General features: G+C 50.4%; 4 protein-coding genes across 4 annotated transcripts; 3 read left to right on the plus strand and 1 right to left on the minus strand.

Moving 5' to 3' along the window:
* The first annotated feature begins 16 nt into the window (after positions 1-16).
* Positions 17-904, plus strand: LOC149274048 (olfactory receptor 5V1-like). The gene has a single exon (XM_089505905.1). It carries the CDS (start codon positions 17-19, stop codon positions 902-904), a length of 888 nt encoding a protein of 295 aa, XP_089362031.1.
* Positions 905-1,475: 571 nt separating this feature from the next.
* LYZ (lysozyme) lies at positions 1,476-3,311 on the minus strand. The gene is made up of 4 exons (XM_089505868.1): positions 3,176-3,311; positions 2,614-2,772; positions 2,023-2,101; positions 1,476-1,542 (listed from the first exon to the last, which is right to left on the minus strand). Exons 1-4 carry the CDS (start codon positions 3,309-3,311, stop codon positions 1,476-1,478), a joined length of 441 nt encoding a protein of 146 aa, XP_089361994.1.
* Positions 3,312-5,096: 1,785 nt separating this feature from the next.
* On the plus strand, positions 5,097-8,061 carry LOC149274050 (immunoglobulin lambda-1 light chain-like). Its single transcript, XM_089505906.1, has 3 exons — positions 5,097-5,181; positions 5,618-5,962; positions 7,736-8,061. Exons 1-3 carry the CDS (start codon positions 5,097-5,099, stop codon positions 8,059-8,061), a joined length of 756 nt encoding a protein of 251 aa, XP_089362032.1.
* A 636-nt stretch (positions 8,062-8,697) lies between these two features.
* On the plus strand, positions 8,698-10,505 carry LOC149274051 (endonuclease domain-containing 1 protein-like). Its single transcript, XM_089505907.1, has 2 exons — positions 8,698-9,180; positions 9,942-10,505. Exons 1-2 carry the CDS (start codon positions 8,698-8,700, stop codon positions 10,503-10,505), a joined length of 1,047 nt encoding a protein of 348 aa, XP_089362033.1.
* Positions 10,506-14,491: the final 3,986 nt, after the last annotated feature.

Genomic DNA, 14,491 nt, shown 5'->3' on the forward strand with positions numbered 1-14,491 from the left:
TAACATAAAACCCGCAATGTTTGGGGCTTTCTTGGTCGTCTTCCTCATAACCCTGACAGGGAACAGTCTGATTATTTGGGTGATTAGAGCAGATCTTCGCCTTCACACCCCGATGTATTATTTTTTGGGGAACCTGTCATTCCTGGAGATCTGCTACACGTCCATCACCATACCCAACGTACTGTCCAACATTTTGCAGGACACCGTTGCCATCTCCTTTGCTGGCTGCATGACCCAGGTCTACCTCTTCACGCTTTGTGCCACTGGGGAGTGCATCCTGTTGGCCGCCATGGCTTGTGACCGCTACGTGGCGATCTGTCGACCATTGCGTTACACGGCACTCATTAACAGAGCGGTCTGTGTGGGTCTAGCGGCCTTCGCTTGGATGAGTGGATTCATCAACTCCACCATCAACACCGTCCTCACGTCCAGACTGGTCTTCTGTGGCAGCAATTCGATAGAGCGCCTGTATTGTGAGGTCCAGCCGTTAATTCGGCTCTCCTGCGGAGAGACCTGGCTGAATGATATTTTTGCCATGGCCTCGGGGGCAGTATTTGGGGTGAGCTGTCTGCTTTTCATCCTCACATCCTATGTATTTATTATCCTGGTCATCCTGAGGATGCCGAGCCGGCAGAGTCGACATAAGACCTTCTCCACGTGCGCTTCTCATGTCATCGTGGTCATCCTGTACTATGGCGCCCTCATCTTCATGTATCTGCTGCCCAATACGGGCTCCTCTCAGAAGGTGGACATAGCCGTCTCCTTGATCTACTCGACGCTGACCCCCATGCTGAACCCCATTATTTACAGTCTGAGGAACCAGCAGGTGAAGGGGGCACTGAGGGCAGCCATCGTAGGGAAATGGGTCTTAATGTCAGAGAGACTGGGGTGCAGACGGCACTAGGATTGTTTGGTACAGGATGGGCATCCATGCTCCTTTACCCCAAAGCGTTTCAAATGCCTCAGTCTTTCTGGATGAGAAACCCCCCCCAGAGCTGAATTATAGCCACATTTTATTATATTTCTGCCCTTTAGTGCTGGTCACTACCTGGAGTAAAACCCTGTAACACAGGGGGCACTTTCTGGGGTGGGAGTTCCTGACTTTCCCTTGTATTTATTGTACATATGTGGTAAATTGGGTGTTATTACCCCATTCCTTTTGTCTGATAGGTCCTTGCTTTAAGTGCCTCTTGCCCCCTGCCAGCTGCTCCATGTGTTATATTGCCTTAGATTTGGAGCTCTATATTATACGGGGGCTGCCAGGTCCCCCCTAATTACTCTCCCGTAGAGCAGCTCACCTGTCCCACTAATCATTTGCCCCTCAATGCCCCCCTGTGCCATCCCTTTTCCATTTTGAACAGATTCAGACGCTTTCACTTCTTCTAAGGATTTATTGACAGTATTCACTGAACATTCATTAATAAAGATCCACATTCTGCGGGGTTGGATTGCGGGGGCATTAACGGGGGTCTCATTTACAGGGCACATCCGCTCACGAAGCTGCTCACATCCTTGTTCTTGCAGTAGTTGTTCCAGGCGACCCTGCAGACAATTTTAACATTAATTATTAATCGTTGAGTCCCAAAAGCCGAATTTCCCTTCAGTTTCCAAAAACCGCCCCAATCAAATCTTCTGGCCGTACCCTGCGCATGTGGCCAGGATTTCTATTCATTTCATGCTGCAACCATACATGGCAGCCGTCTGCTGCTGTCTCAGTGAGCAGCAAGTGTCACATGACAGGAAGCAGTCATTTAATCTCAGGCCACGAGAGAAAACATTCCGGTTCCTATTGCGTTCCATAACTCTCCCTGGAGTGTCTGAGTCACAGCGCTCGTTCTCTGTGGCCACACCCACTCCCTGCCTCATTCCCCTCCCACTTTGGCAGGCTCCGCCCTTATAGATGGTGAGTGCTGCCCCTGCGAAGCCATTCCTCATTATGAAGGAGAGCACAAGGCGGGCCTATTTCAAAATATTGGTGAAGTTTACCCCATTTCAGTGCCACATATACAGACAACCACTTACCATGCACCCATGCCATTGGGATCACGGACCACTCTCTTGGCGCATGTGATGTCATCACTGATGTCATCATTCATCAGATCTTGGGGAATGAACCAAAATATTAGTGAATTACCTGGCTGCGTTAAACAAGGAAAGAGTCGCAGGACACAGCCCTAAAATAATGCCCCTCTCTCCTCCCCTGATGCCCCTCTCTCCCCACCTGATGCCCCTCTTTTCTAGGAGGTCAGAATGTTTGCTGGGTATGAGGGTATCGCACGGTTCTACGGCCCTAAAAGCCCCGATAATGTCTATAGAAACAGCAGGAAACGGCTTTATAAATTAAACAGGGTAAATAACCCCCATTATTCTTCTTCTAAATGCCCCACTCAATTACACAAATGGTCCCAAAATGGTCTGGGAAAAGCATAAAGTTTGAATGATCAGAATTTCAGTTTTTCGACCCTATATTTCCTGTTCCTGTTTGCGCATGTTCACTTCCTCCCCGCTTAATAAGACAGCGCAATTGGCTGAGCGTATCAAGGCCGAATGAGCGGGTACATTCATTGGTTTCCACGGCACATTTGCCCCAGGATGGCGTGTTTTTGTACTCACTGGAGCAGCTGATGCTGCAGGCGGACACGGCCCCGGAGGTCTTCCCGTCGTTGCACCACCAGTAGCTGTTAATCTGGAAGACGCCGTAGTCGCGGCTCCATCCATTGTCGTACATGGCGTTGGTGGTGTAGCGGCTCTCGTAATAAGCCATGCACATCCCTGCAACGGGGGCCACACGGTGTTAACAGGACACCCCACAATAAGACATCAGGGGGCAGCTGCGAGCCCCCCCCAATGCAGGCCCCGGGTATCAGAATCCACTAGGTAGGAGACACGCCAGGTTCTACACGTCATTATCATGTTTACACGGGTGGAGGTAACGCAGGAGGGGTAAATTCGGGGACACAGGGGGGGGTTTACCCCCCGGGATTTTTTCACGTCAGTTACACCAAGTTTCCCAAATAAATACCCCTTTCAGGTTGTTGGCGAGGTTCTGCGGCCGGCCCGTTATCTACTTGCGTTAAAGCGGTCGGGTTTCTTACCCCCTTTGGGTATTTAAAAGCAGGGAAAAAGCTAAAACTGCCCCACCGGCGGGGGTCTTCAGGGGGCGAGTCACACTCACAGTTGGCCAGGCTGTATCCATAGTAGCCGTCGAGTCCGGCGTTCTTCAGGACCTTGGCCAGCTCACACTTGGTGAATACCTTGGCTTGGCTGCCGGCGATGAAAGCCAGGAGGAGGACGGCGAGGAGACCCTTCATGGCGGAGGCTGTCTGGGGGCTGAGTGGCGCAGGTCCAGCCGCAGACCCGGCTTTTACAGAGCCGTTTGTTTGCAGAGACTGATAAAGTCAATGAACGATTAACCAAGATCCACCGCCCGGGGGGATAACGTGCTCGTGATCGGGATTTAATCTTATTTGTTATTTAACAAAGTCTTGGCTCAGGGCCTGCAGAGTCCCGCACCCTCCCCACGCACCTGATACCCCTCAGTGAACAGGTTACTGACCGCTGGGGTCCCTGGCTCTTGTGGAACTCCAACTCCATGAATCTCAGCCAAACAGAGGAGTCAGTGCCTCGGTCACAAAAGACAAAGAAATACAGAAATAATTTCATTATATCCTGAGAACCTCCTATTTGCTGAAAGAGTTGTGAATGCATGGAATAGGCTTCTGGTGAAGGTGGTGAGGGGTATTTCAGGAAGGCCAGGGACATAAACACAATAAGAATGAAGGTTTGTGACCCGGGGCAACATGGTGGGGTCATTGGCTATTAGCAGCAGCAGCAGCTCTAGGCCCTATTGCCCCAAACGGTCCCCACAATATAAGGGGCGACACAGAAGTCTCAATCATGTCATTAAAACGTTATATGTTTGGGTTTAAGGTGGGACTCTGATGCGCCTTTAAAACCTAAAGTGCCCCCTTATGGCCAGGTCTATCCAGGAGTGATTTGCCCCACCTGTATGCCCCCTATTACCCCCGGGAAAGGCCGTTGGGAGAAGTCACAGTTTCAGCTAAAAATAACTTGTTTTTGCGGAAAACCCCCCCACAAAACAGCTAAAAGCAGAAGCCAAAAAAACGCAGCAACCGCCACATGTGCCAGCTGTCCCGGATAAGCTCCCCAGTCAGTATGGGAAAGAGACACTTGCAGAGCGAGGACGCAGCCTTGAGGGCTCTATAATTATCCGAAGTGAACTCGGTTGACCATCAGGTGAGTGCGACCTGCAGGCTCATTGGCTGCGGCCCCTGACGGGGCATATATAACAATCACCCCCGTGGAGTTGCCCCGTGCGAGAGTGCAATGTATAATAAAGGGAAATGTAAAGAAGTGGATACATGTAGCTGCCCCAGACGGGGTGAAGCCTGTGGGGGGGCTTAGGGGCCAATATAGTGAGATTCACAGAACCTTCAGGAGCCCGGAGGTCTCTTGTTCAGATGGCACGTGTGATGTGTAGGGGGCTTGGGTGATATAAACCATCCCCAGGGCAACATTTCAAAGTTACCCCCGGGAACCAGTGTAACCCGTGACTTCTCCTTTGTAAATATAACTTATGTGAGAAAATGCCCCCCACCTTCTGCAGCCCCTACCCCAGGGATTTACGGGATGCACAGAGGGGGCATTGGGGGTATAGGGATACAGGCATGTGATAGGACGTTACTAGCAGCCACAGGGCACACAAGGACTCGTCCAGTGGGGCATTTAGAGGAAGAATAATGGGGTTTATTTACCCCATTTATTTTATAAACATTATTTTATAAAACACATTATCGGGGCTTTTAGGGCTGCAGAACCCTGCAATACCCTCATACCCAGCAAACATTCTGAGCCCATAGAAAAGAGGGGCATCAGTGGAGGAGAGAGGGGGCATCAGAGGAGGAGAGAGGGGGTGTCAGGGGAGGAAAAAGGGGCACAGGAAGCATCAGAGGAGGAAAGAAGGGCACATGGATTTGGTAGTGGGACTGGTAAAGAAAACATGGACACTTGGCCGGCATGCTGTGCTCTATCGCTGTTTTTTGTATAGAACTGACAGTATACTCTGTGCTGCGTATATGGCTCATCAGCTGCCCCTTCTTGTTATACAGGGAGGCGCCATCTACACCATGAAGCTGCTGGTTCTGTCTCTGTGTTTGTGCTGTGAGTAATTCCTGGTACTGGTGACGGACTCGAGGACAAGGGGGGGAATATGCTACCTCTTGTATTCATCCGAACCCTTACCTCAGTGCCTAATTAAATCTACATTTTTCAATAGGCGTGGCTACCTACCAACCCCACCCACAATCACCCTAAGCCCCACCCATTTTCTGGGCCACCCCTGCGGTTGTCCGCTGAGACCCCATGTAGTTAACTTCCATAACAGCAGATCACCAACTACCCCCCTAGTCACCACTTTACTAAACGCCTTCCTAATTTCACACTCTCAGTGTTTACCCTGTTAACTGCGTCACGTCCAGCGTGGGGCAACAACCCGACTCACGCGGGAAATCTGGGCCCAAAATACCCGCGTTATACTTTGCGCTGAGCAGGTTGTTTCTTCTCATTATTGTTCATTTTCTATGTGATTTCCTTAAAGGCTCCTTGGAAATGCCCGTCCACCAAGAAGGCCGAGTCTCTGCGCCCGCGGGCAGCACCGCCACGCTAGGCTGCCGGGTGGACGGGGAGGAGAACCTCAGCATCCATTGGTTCAAGCAGCTGCCGGGCACCGCGCCAACGTACGTTCTGAGCCACGGAAACAACTCTCGTGTCCAGCGGTCCAAAGCCTTCGGCGAGCGCTTCCAGCCAATCAGAAGCGGCGGTGCTAATTTTCTGCAGATCGCGCAGGTCACTACGCATGACAGTGGCGTGTACTGGTGCCTACCAGAGAAAGAACACGTCTACCCCGTCTGGGGCAACGGAACGCACCTCAGTGTTTTTGGAGGTGGGTAAAAATAAGAATAAACAAAAATGAAATATTAGATATAACCCTGACCCTGAAAAAATAAGAGGACCCCTTGTTTTATTCCCCGTCAGTGATTTTTTTTCCATTTGGGGCCCTCAGGAGCCACCCTCTGTGGTCGGCCCCCCAAATACAATAAAAGGTGCCGTACGGCTTTAAGAAACAGAATGCCGGGACATTGGAAGGCGCCTTTTAATGGCGTTAAGGAAGTTGTACTGAGCCGTCACGGCCTCCATAGCATCAAGAGAATGGCTGGATTGATAACCAGCCCTTTGTGCAGCGGGACACCGGGGGTATTATCGCCCCCCCCCAACCAGGATACGTCACTGCTCCGGGATAGTCGTTATGTAACACGCTTGGAACCTGTTTACTGTACAGATCTCAGGAATCAGTCAGTGTTTGTAAACCCCGTTGTACATCGTTGTACAGAATATGATGGCGCTATATAAAACAATAAATAATAATAACAAGGTGATAATAACAAAAACCTGCGGTACCGCAGTATCACCACACGAGGGCGCCCACTGCAAACGCCGGCTTCCTCAGGCATCGATCAGAAATCGATACATTCTAACAATCAGGTCGGTCAGAAATCGATACATTCTAACAATCGGGTGATAAAGCTGCCGCTGCTCACTCCAAACCCGATCACCGACCCGGGGGTCCTCTGTAATGCAACTAATGTAATATTTCGGAGACCTTCACCTGCATCTGCCACTAATATTCACCAGAAGCTCCATCACCAATGAGACATTATTCCCAGATTTCACATAAACTTCCTCTAAATTTACCCCATTAACACTCATCCATTGGCTGATCCATTCAACTATTCTGGCATCCAAACCCAAACACTGCAATGTATTTTTACGTCTTCTATGAGGGACGCTGTCAGGCGCTTTACTAAAATCTAGATAGACATCTACTGCCCCACCCGGGGTATTATCTTAGTTACTCAGTTTGACAGGATCTCCCTGCAGGAACCTGAGCTGTTTCTGATCACGCAAACCATTTACTTCCAGATATTTAACGATCCTCTCCTTTGGCTCTGTTCCCAGTAATTTCCCAGTTACTCATGTAAGGCTTACTGGTCTGTAGTTGGCCAAGTCTTCCCTGACACCTTTTCCGTGCAGTACGGCTGCCAACGTCCAGTCTTCTGGAACTACTCCTGCCGTTAATGACGGATTAAATAGATCTGCCAGGACACCTCGAAGCCCTTTTTAATCATTTTCAGTGGATCCCATTGATTTGTCTGTTTTTACTTTGGAGAGTTCAGGTAGAATTTCTTCTTCCTCCGTAAACACGCCTGTGTCACGCGTCACTCCGTGTCTCTTGGCTAATGCGGGTCCCTCACCATAAAAGGATTTATTTAAGCGGTCGGCGAACTCTTATCTCCATTTATATAATTCCCTTCATTTGTCTTTAGTATAATTATTTCGGGTTTATGTTTTCTTCTCCCAGAGAAAAGGTTTTATCACCTTTTTTTGTGAACTCTGCAATTTTCTCTTGTGTGTCCTTTGGCGCATCTAATGACGCTCTTTGTCTCCCGAAGCTTCACTTTGTATTTTTTCCCATCTTCCTCATTTTGTGTCTGTTTATATTTCTTAAATGCTCGCTTCTTCTCATTGGATGAGAATAAGATGACAGATCTGCTGCAGTTGGTTGACTCGACCTATTAGAGGCCGAGAGATAAAAGTGTTGTCTAAGTGGGACAGCAGCTTTAAGGCTCCAAGCTGATCTCAGGTTCTTGGTTTCCAGGTTGGGATGTCTCGGTTCCCTCCGTGACTCTCCTAACCAGCGGACCACCGCGGGAAGACGTGTCCGTGTTCCACGTCCTATGCTTGGTTTCCAATTTCTACCCCCCGGTCATCGAGGTGACTTGGAAGGTGGGCGGCCAATCGACCCCCGGAGAAGGTACTTTAGGAGCCTCACCCTCAGGAGAAGAGAACTCCTACACCTTGGCCAGCGTCCTGGAGCTTCCAGCCCGCCGTGGCCTCAGCGTCTCATGTAAAGTGCGCCACGACTCATCCAGAACTCTGATCTCCAAAAATATTCGCGACTGTTATACAGACCTTTTAGATTAAGCTACAAACATGCGCAGGTCTCCGGTCCGTCGTTTCCTGGAGATAAAATACACCCTATCGACGTCTCAGCAAATAAAACACGATGATCAAACTTTACACCGTGCGATATTTTCTTATTTGACATCATCGGGGTGACACACTTAGGTCAGACGCGGGGTGGGGCGTCCACATCAAGGGTACTTGGTGAAAATGACCCCACAATGGTCTGTGTCCTCAGAATGTTCTGAAGTGGAACATGTGGGTTGTGTACTGGCGTGTAGTGGAGTGTGTACCGGAGTGGAGTGTATAGTGGAGCGTGAGTACCATAGCATGTTGTGGAGTGTGTGTGCCGGTATGGTGAGTGCGCTGGGAGGTGGAACCCTCTGCTTTGAGTTACTCCTGTTTATAAATAAAGACTGAGTATCTCAGATTCTCGGCCTCTATCTGGGCTCCAACTCACATTAACCCTCCGGTGGCTGCTGCCCGACGACGAGACCCCCAAATCTCCTAACGTACAGCGGAGGGTAAAAAGCAGACCGCCTGACGACGACCGTGGAGGGTTTCTTGGCACAGGAACGTGTGCCGGCAGCGTGTGCTGCACCCCCGCCAGGTCACGGAGTGTTTGGACGGCGTACGGCTTAGACGATCAGGTAAGAAATGGTGCAGCTCAATGAGAACGCGCCAGGTGTCCCCAGGGCTTTGTGGAGGTCACTCGTTTGGGAAGACAACACATGTCCGGCCAGCGCAGGGGACTATAAACCGGCAGGGACTGTGCCGACCGGATCCTCGTATCGCAGGTTTAGACACCACGTCCTCCATTTTCTGGATTTCCCCACCATGGCCACCTGGCTCATACTAGCCTTGGCTGCAGTTACCACAGCCTGGGCCAAAGTGAGTCCAAATTTCAGTGACTGCCGAGGGCAGTTCTATGCGGGTTCCCTGCCCCAGGGGTTCGAGAGCCTCTCCAGTCAGAGCAACGTTATCGCACCCATCTGCCAGATGTACGAGAACTACAACAACCCCTTCTTTGCTTCTCTTTACCACAAAGGGAACCGGGTGCCATTATACTCGGCCTACATCCTGGACTTCCGACCCGGTGACGTGACCGGCGAAGATCTGACCTTCCGGCTGGAGCCCCAGGTGAGACCAACCTCCCTCTACACAAAGCCGTAGATAAGTGAAACAGCCTCCCAGCAGAGGTGGTAGAGGGTAATACAGTGAGGGTATTTGTTAGAATATTCTTTGTCTTGAATATCTAAACTTCTCCAGTGACCAAACAGCAATCAAGAACACAGCTTCTATGTCGTATTAAGCACGTTTATTCGATAACAAATTATCAATAGGAATTTGTGGTGGAACAAACGGTGATAAAAGGTACTGTAGGCTCAATATTCTTGGTGAGATGAAGGTGAGAGCGTGGAAAGAGACCTTGCCCTTGTAACCATGCCTATTTATACCCCTTTACATTTGGTTAGGGTATATGTTAAGGAATCCTATTGGAGCAGTCATAGGATACACCGGCATTCCACAGAAGATCCTCTAAACTACGTCACATAATTGATAACATATTGTGTTCCTAGCACTCAATTTGCATTCAGGGCTAAAATGTGCAGAACAAAATAAAAGTATAAAAATGATTTCTTACAGTATTAAACATGCATGGGATAGACATACGGCTCCTGAATAAAGTCGGGCGGTCGGGGGCCGATCTGCCGGCGGGTTCTGGGTTGCTATAGATCTATCCTACAGAGATCGGGTCAGCGTTATCAGTAACAATAAACATCCATCGGGTTCCGAGAGTGTTCGGTTAGAATGTTAGGAACGCTGCGGGGTTTTAGAGAATTCAGCGAGTATTAACGTTAGTAGTCTATACTATAATTCATGCCCTGCTCCCGTTCCAGCTGGTGGACACCAGGCTCCCCCAAGAGATCACGCTGCAGCCGGCGACCGAAACCGCCATTCGTAACCTGGGCCTGCCTGGGGTGCCGGGGGATCTGATCCGACAAAACCAAGCCGTCAACTCGGATTACACCGGGAGCAACTACCACAAGGGCCACCTGAACCCCAACGCTGACCACCCCGACGGCCCAGGGCAGGAGGTCACGTACACGCTGACCAACGTGGCCCCCATGTACGGGTCACTGAACAGCGGCGCATGGAGGTCCAACGAGGCCAAAGTGCGGAGCATCGCGGCCACCTGCGGGAAGATGTACGTCGTCACGGGAACGGTTCCGGGAAACAACTGGATTTCTGTAAACGGGGTGAAGAGAATTAACATCCCCAGCCACGTCTGGAGCGCCTTCTGCTGTCTGGACAACAACAACCGGCCAATCAGAGCCGAGGGCTCACTGGCCCCCAACAACGCCAACACGGTCCAGGCCGGCCTCAGTATCTCCAGCCTCCAGAGCCAGCTGAGGTCTCTGCTGGGAGTCAGCGTCACCTTATTCCAGAACAACTGTGTCTAGCGGGAGACTCGTGACCCCCAATAAAGATCTTTGCTCTCTGAACCGGCGTTGCGGCCTCTTATTTCCCTAAAACGTAATCCTTCCGGACTCTGCCCGCCGGCAGATCGGCTCCCGACGGCTGCAGAAACTGAAACCTTAACCAGTCGTTGGTCTTGTCTTAGATTCAGGAGCCGTATGTCTATCCCATGCATGTTTAATACCCTCACTGTATTACCCTCTACCACCTCTGCTGGGATGCTGTTCCACTTATCCACCACCCTATCAGTAAAGTAAAACTTCCTTCCGTTCCCAGAGAATTCGGAGAAAAGCGGAATGGAGACATTTTGTAATTCGGATGCCAGGAATGGAGAAGGTGGATGAGAGATCGGGGCAAGAAGAGAGATGGAGGGGGGGGGGGGGTGAGAAGTGTAGAGGTGCCGTGTATCTGTGTGGTGTGTTGTATAGTGTTGTGTAGTGTGATATAGCCGTGTTGTGTATCTGTATGTTAGGATGTGTTGTGTTGTATAGCGGTGCTGTGTGTTATGATGTGTTGTGCAGTGTTATATAGCAGTGTTGTGTATCTGTGTGTTATATAGGGTTGTGTATATGTGTGATGTGTTGTATAGCGGTGCCGTGTATCTGTGTTGTGTTATATAGTAGTGTTGTGTATATGTTGTGTTGTATAGCGGTTCTGTGTATCTGTGTGGTGTGGTGTGTTGTGTTATATAGTAGTGTTGTGTATATGATGTGTTGTGTTGTATAGCGGTGCTGTGTATCTGTGGGTGTGTGTTGTGTTATATAGTAGTGTTGTGTATATGTGTGCTGTGTTGTATATCGGTGCTGTGTATCTGTGTGGTGTGTTATATAGTAGTGTTGTGTATACGATGTGTTGTGTTGTAGAGCGGTGCTGTGTATCTGTGTGGTGTGTTGTGTTATATTGTAGTGTTGTGTATATGATGTGTTGTATAGCGGTTCTGTGTATCTGTGTGGTGTGTTGTGTTATATAGTAGTGTTGTGTTATATAGTAGTGTTGTATAGCGGTGCTGTGTATCTGTGGGGTGTGTTGTGTTATATAGTAGTGTTGTGTATGTGTTGTAGAGCGGTGGTGTGTTATATAGTAGTGTTGTGTATATGTGTGCTGTGTTGTATAGCGGTGCTGTGTATCTGTGTGGTGTGTTATATAGTAGTGTTGTGTATGTGTTGTATAGTGGTGCTGTGTATCTGTGTGGTGTTATAAAGTAGTGTGTATATGATGTGTTGCGTTGTATAGCGGTGCTGTGTATCTGTGTGTCGCAGCAGCAGGAGGGGAAGGAGTCAGGAGGGGGCAGGAAGGGGAGGGGACTCCATGTAGGAGGGTCCGTTCAGGGCGGGGATTCGCTGGGGGAGGGTGGCACAGGAACAATGGCTGCGGATTCCAGGGAGCCGCCGGGCCTTCTCAGTGTCATTGACTGACTGCCCCTCGGAGACAGGGTGAGCGGCCCGTCTGCCCTCCTATACCCCCGCCCGGGGCAGCGTGTTTGGGGTAGGATGCAGTGAGGGGTATCTGGCGGAGAGAGGGCAGTGACGGGGCGGGGGTAGGATGCAGCGACAGCTCTCAAAATGCAGGGGTAGTTGGAAGGGGGCTCCTGGGGCTAACCTGGTAGCTGCCATTAGATGTTGTTAGTTGAACAGATGGGGTGTGGGGCAGAATCTGGGTATCAGGAGGCAGATTCCAAAGAAACAGCGCAGGAAGGGGGGTTAGAATGTGCAGATAGTCCAGCAGTGACAGGGGGGGTTAGAATGTGCAGATAGTCCAGCAGTGACAGGGGGGGTTAGAATGTGCAGATAGTCCAGCAGTGACAGATAGTCCAGCAGTGACGGGGGTTAGAATGCGCAGATAGTCCAGCAGTGACAGGGGGGTTAGAATGCGCAGATAGTCCAGCAGTGACAGGGGGGGTTAGAATGTGCAGATAGTCCAGCAGTGACAGGGGGGGTTAGAATGTGCAGATAGTCCAGCAGTGACAGATAGTCCAGCAGTGACGGGGGGTTAGAATGCGCAGATAGTCCAGCAGTGACAGGGGGGGTTAGAATGCGCAGATAGTCCAGCAGTGACAGGGGGGGTTAGAATGTGCAGATAGTCCAGCAGTGACAGGGGGGTTAGAATGTGCAGATAGTCCAGCAGTGACAGGGGGGTTAGAATGTGCAGATAGTCCAGCAGTGACAGGGGGGTTAGAATGTGCAGATAGTCCAGCAGTGACGGGGGGTTAGAATGCGCAGATAGTCCAGCAGTGACAGGGGGGTTAGAATGCGCAGATAGTCCAGCAGTGACAGGGGGGTTAGAATGTGCAGATAGTCCAGCAGTGACAGGGGGGTTAGAATGTGCAGATAGTCCAGCAGTGACGGGGGGTTAGAATGCGCAGATAGTCCAGCAGTGATGGGGGGTTAGAATGCGCAGATAGTCCAGCAGTGATGGGGGGTTAGAATGCGCAGATAGTCCAGCAGTGATGGGGGGTTAGAATGTGCAGATAGTCCAGCAGTGACAGCAGGGTTAGAATGCGCAGATAGTCCAGCAGTGACAGGGGGGGTTAGAATGTGCAGATAGTCCAGCAGTGACAGCAGGGTTAGAATGTGCAGATAGTCCAGCAGTGACAGATAGTCCAGCAGTGATGGGGGGTTAGAATGCGCAGATAGTCCAGCAGTGATGGGGGGTTAGAATGTGCAGATAGTCCAGCAGTGACAGCAGGGTTAGAATGCGCAGATAGTCCAGCAGTGACAGGGGGGTTAGAATGTGCAGATAGTCCAGCAGTGACAGATAGTCCAGCAGTGATGGGGGGTTAGAATGCGCAGATAGTCCAGCAGTGATGGGGGGTTAGAATGCGCAGATAGTCCAGCAGTGATGGGGGGTTAGAATGTGCAGATAGTCCAGCAGTGACAGGGGGGTTAGAATGCGCAGATAGTCCAGCAGTGACAGGGGGGGTTAGAATGTGCAGATAGTCCAGCAGTGACAGCAGGGTTAGAATGTGCAGATAGTCCAGCAGTGACAGATAGTCCAGCAGTGATGGGTTAGAATGCGCAGATAGTCCAGCAGTGATGGGGGGTTAGAATGCGCAGATAGTCCAGCAGTGATGGGGGGTTAGAATGTGCAGATAGTCCAGCAGTGACAGCAGGGTTAGAATGCGCAGATAGTCCAGCAGTGATGGGGGGTTAGAATGCGCAGATAGTCCAGCAGTGACGGAGGGGTAGAATGTGCAGATAGTCCAGCAGTGACGGGGGGGTTAGAATGTGCAGATAGTCCAGCAGTGATGGGGGGTTAGAATGTGCAGATAGTCCAGCAGTGACGGGGGGGGTTAGAATGTGCAGATAATCCAGCAGTGACAGGGGGGGTTAGAATGTGCAGATAGTCCAGCAGTGACGGGGGGGGGGGTTAGAATGTGCAGATAGTCCAGCAGTGACAGGGGGGTTAGAATGTGCAGATAGTCCAGCAGTGACAGGGGGGTTAGAATGTGCAGATAGTCCAGCAGTGACAGGGGGGATTAGAATGTGCAGATAGTCCAGCAGTGACAGGGGGGGATTAGAATGCGCTAAGAAGCCAGCAGTAACCAGGAAAGGGATATATTGTGCAGCAGAAACAAGAATGAGGATTAGAATGCTCTGATATCAAGCAGCAATGAGATACATGTTAGAATGTACTGATAATCCAGCAGCAACTGTTGGGGAAATTAGACTGTGCAGACTGTCCATCAGTACCAGGATTTAGAATTAGAATGTGCTGATAATCCAGTGGTAACACAAGAGAGGATTACAACGTAACAAACGGTAACGGGAGAGAGATCCAAATGTGCAGATGGTCCCGCAGGAACATGAGGGAGGAACGAGCAGCTTGTCCAACCGTGACAGGAGGTATAGAGTATGCTGAGCTCAGTAGTAACTGGGGTTAGAATGTGTGAGGGGCACAGTAGTAACAAGAGGAAGGATTTGAATGTGCAGATAATTTTGAGGTAACAAGGTGATTAGAATGTTCCAATGGC

This window comes from Sceloporus occidentalis, unplaced genomic scaffold (assembly GCF_023333645.1).
Source record: "Sceloporus occidentalis isolate IW3139 unplaced genomic scaffold, rSceOcc1.0.p SCAF_351, whole genome shotgun sequence".
In the NCBI taxonomy this organism is placed as follows: Eukaryota; Metazoa; Chordata; class Lepidosauria; order Squamata; family Phrynosomatidae; genus Sceloporus; species Sceloporus occidentalis.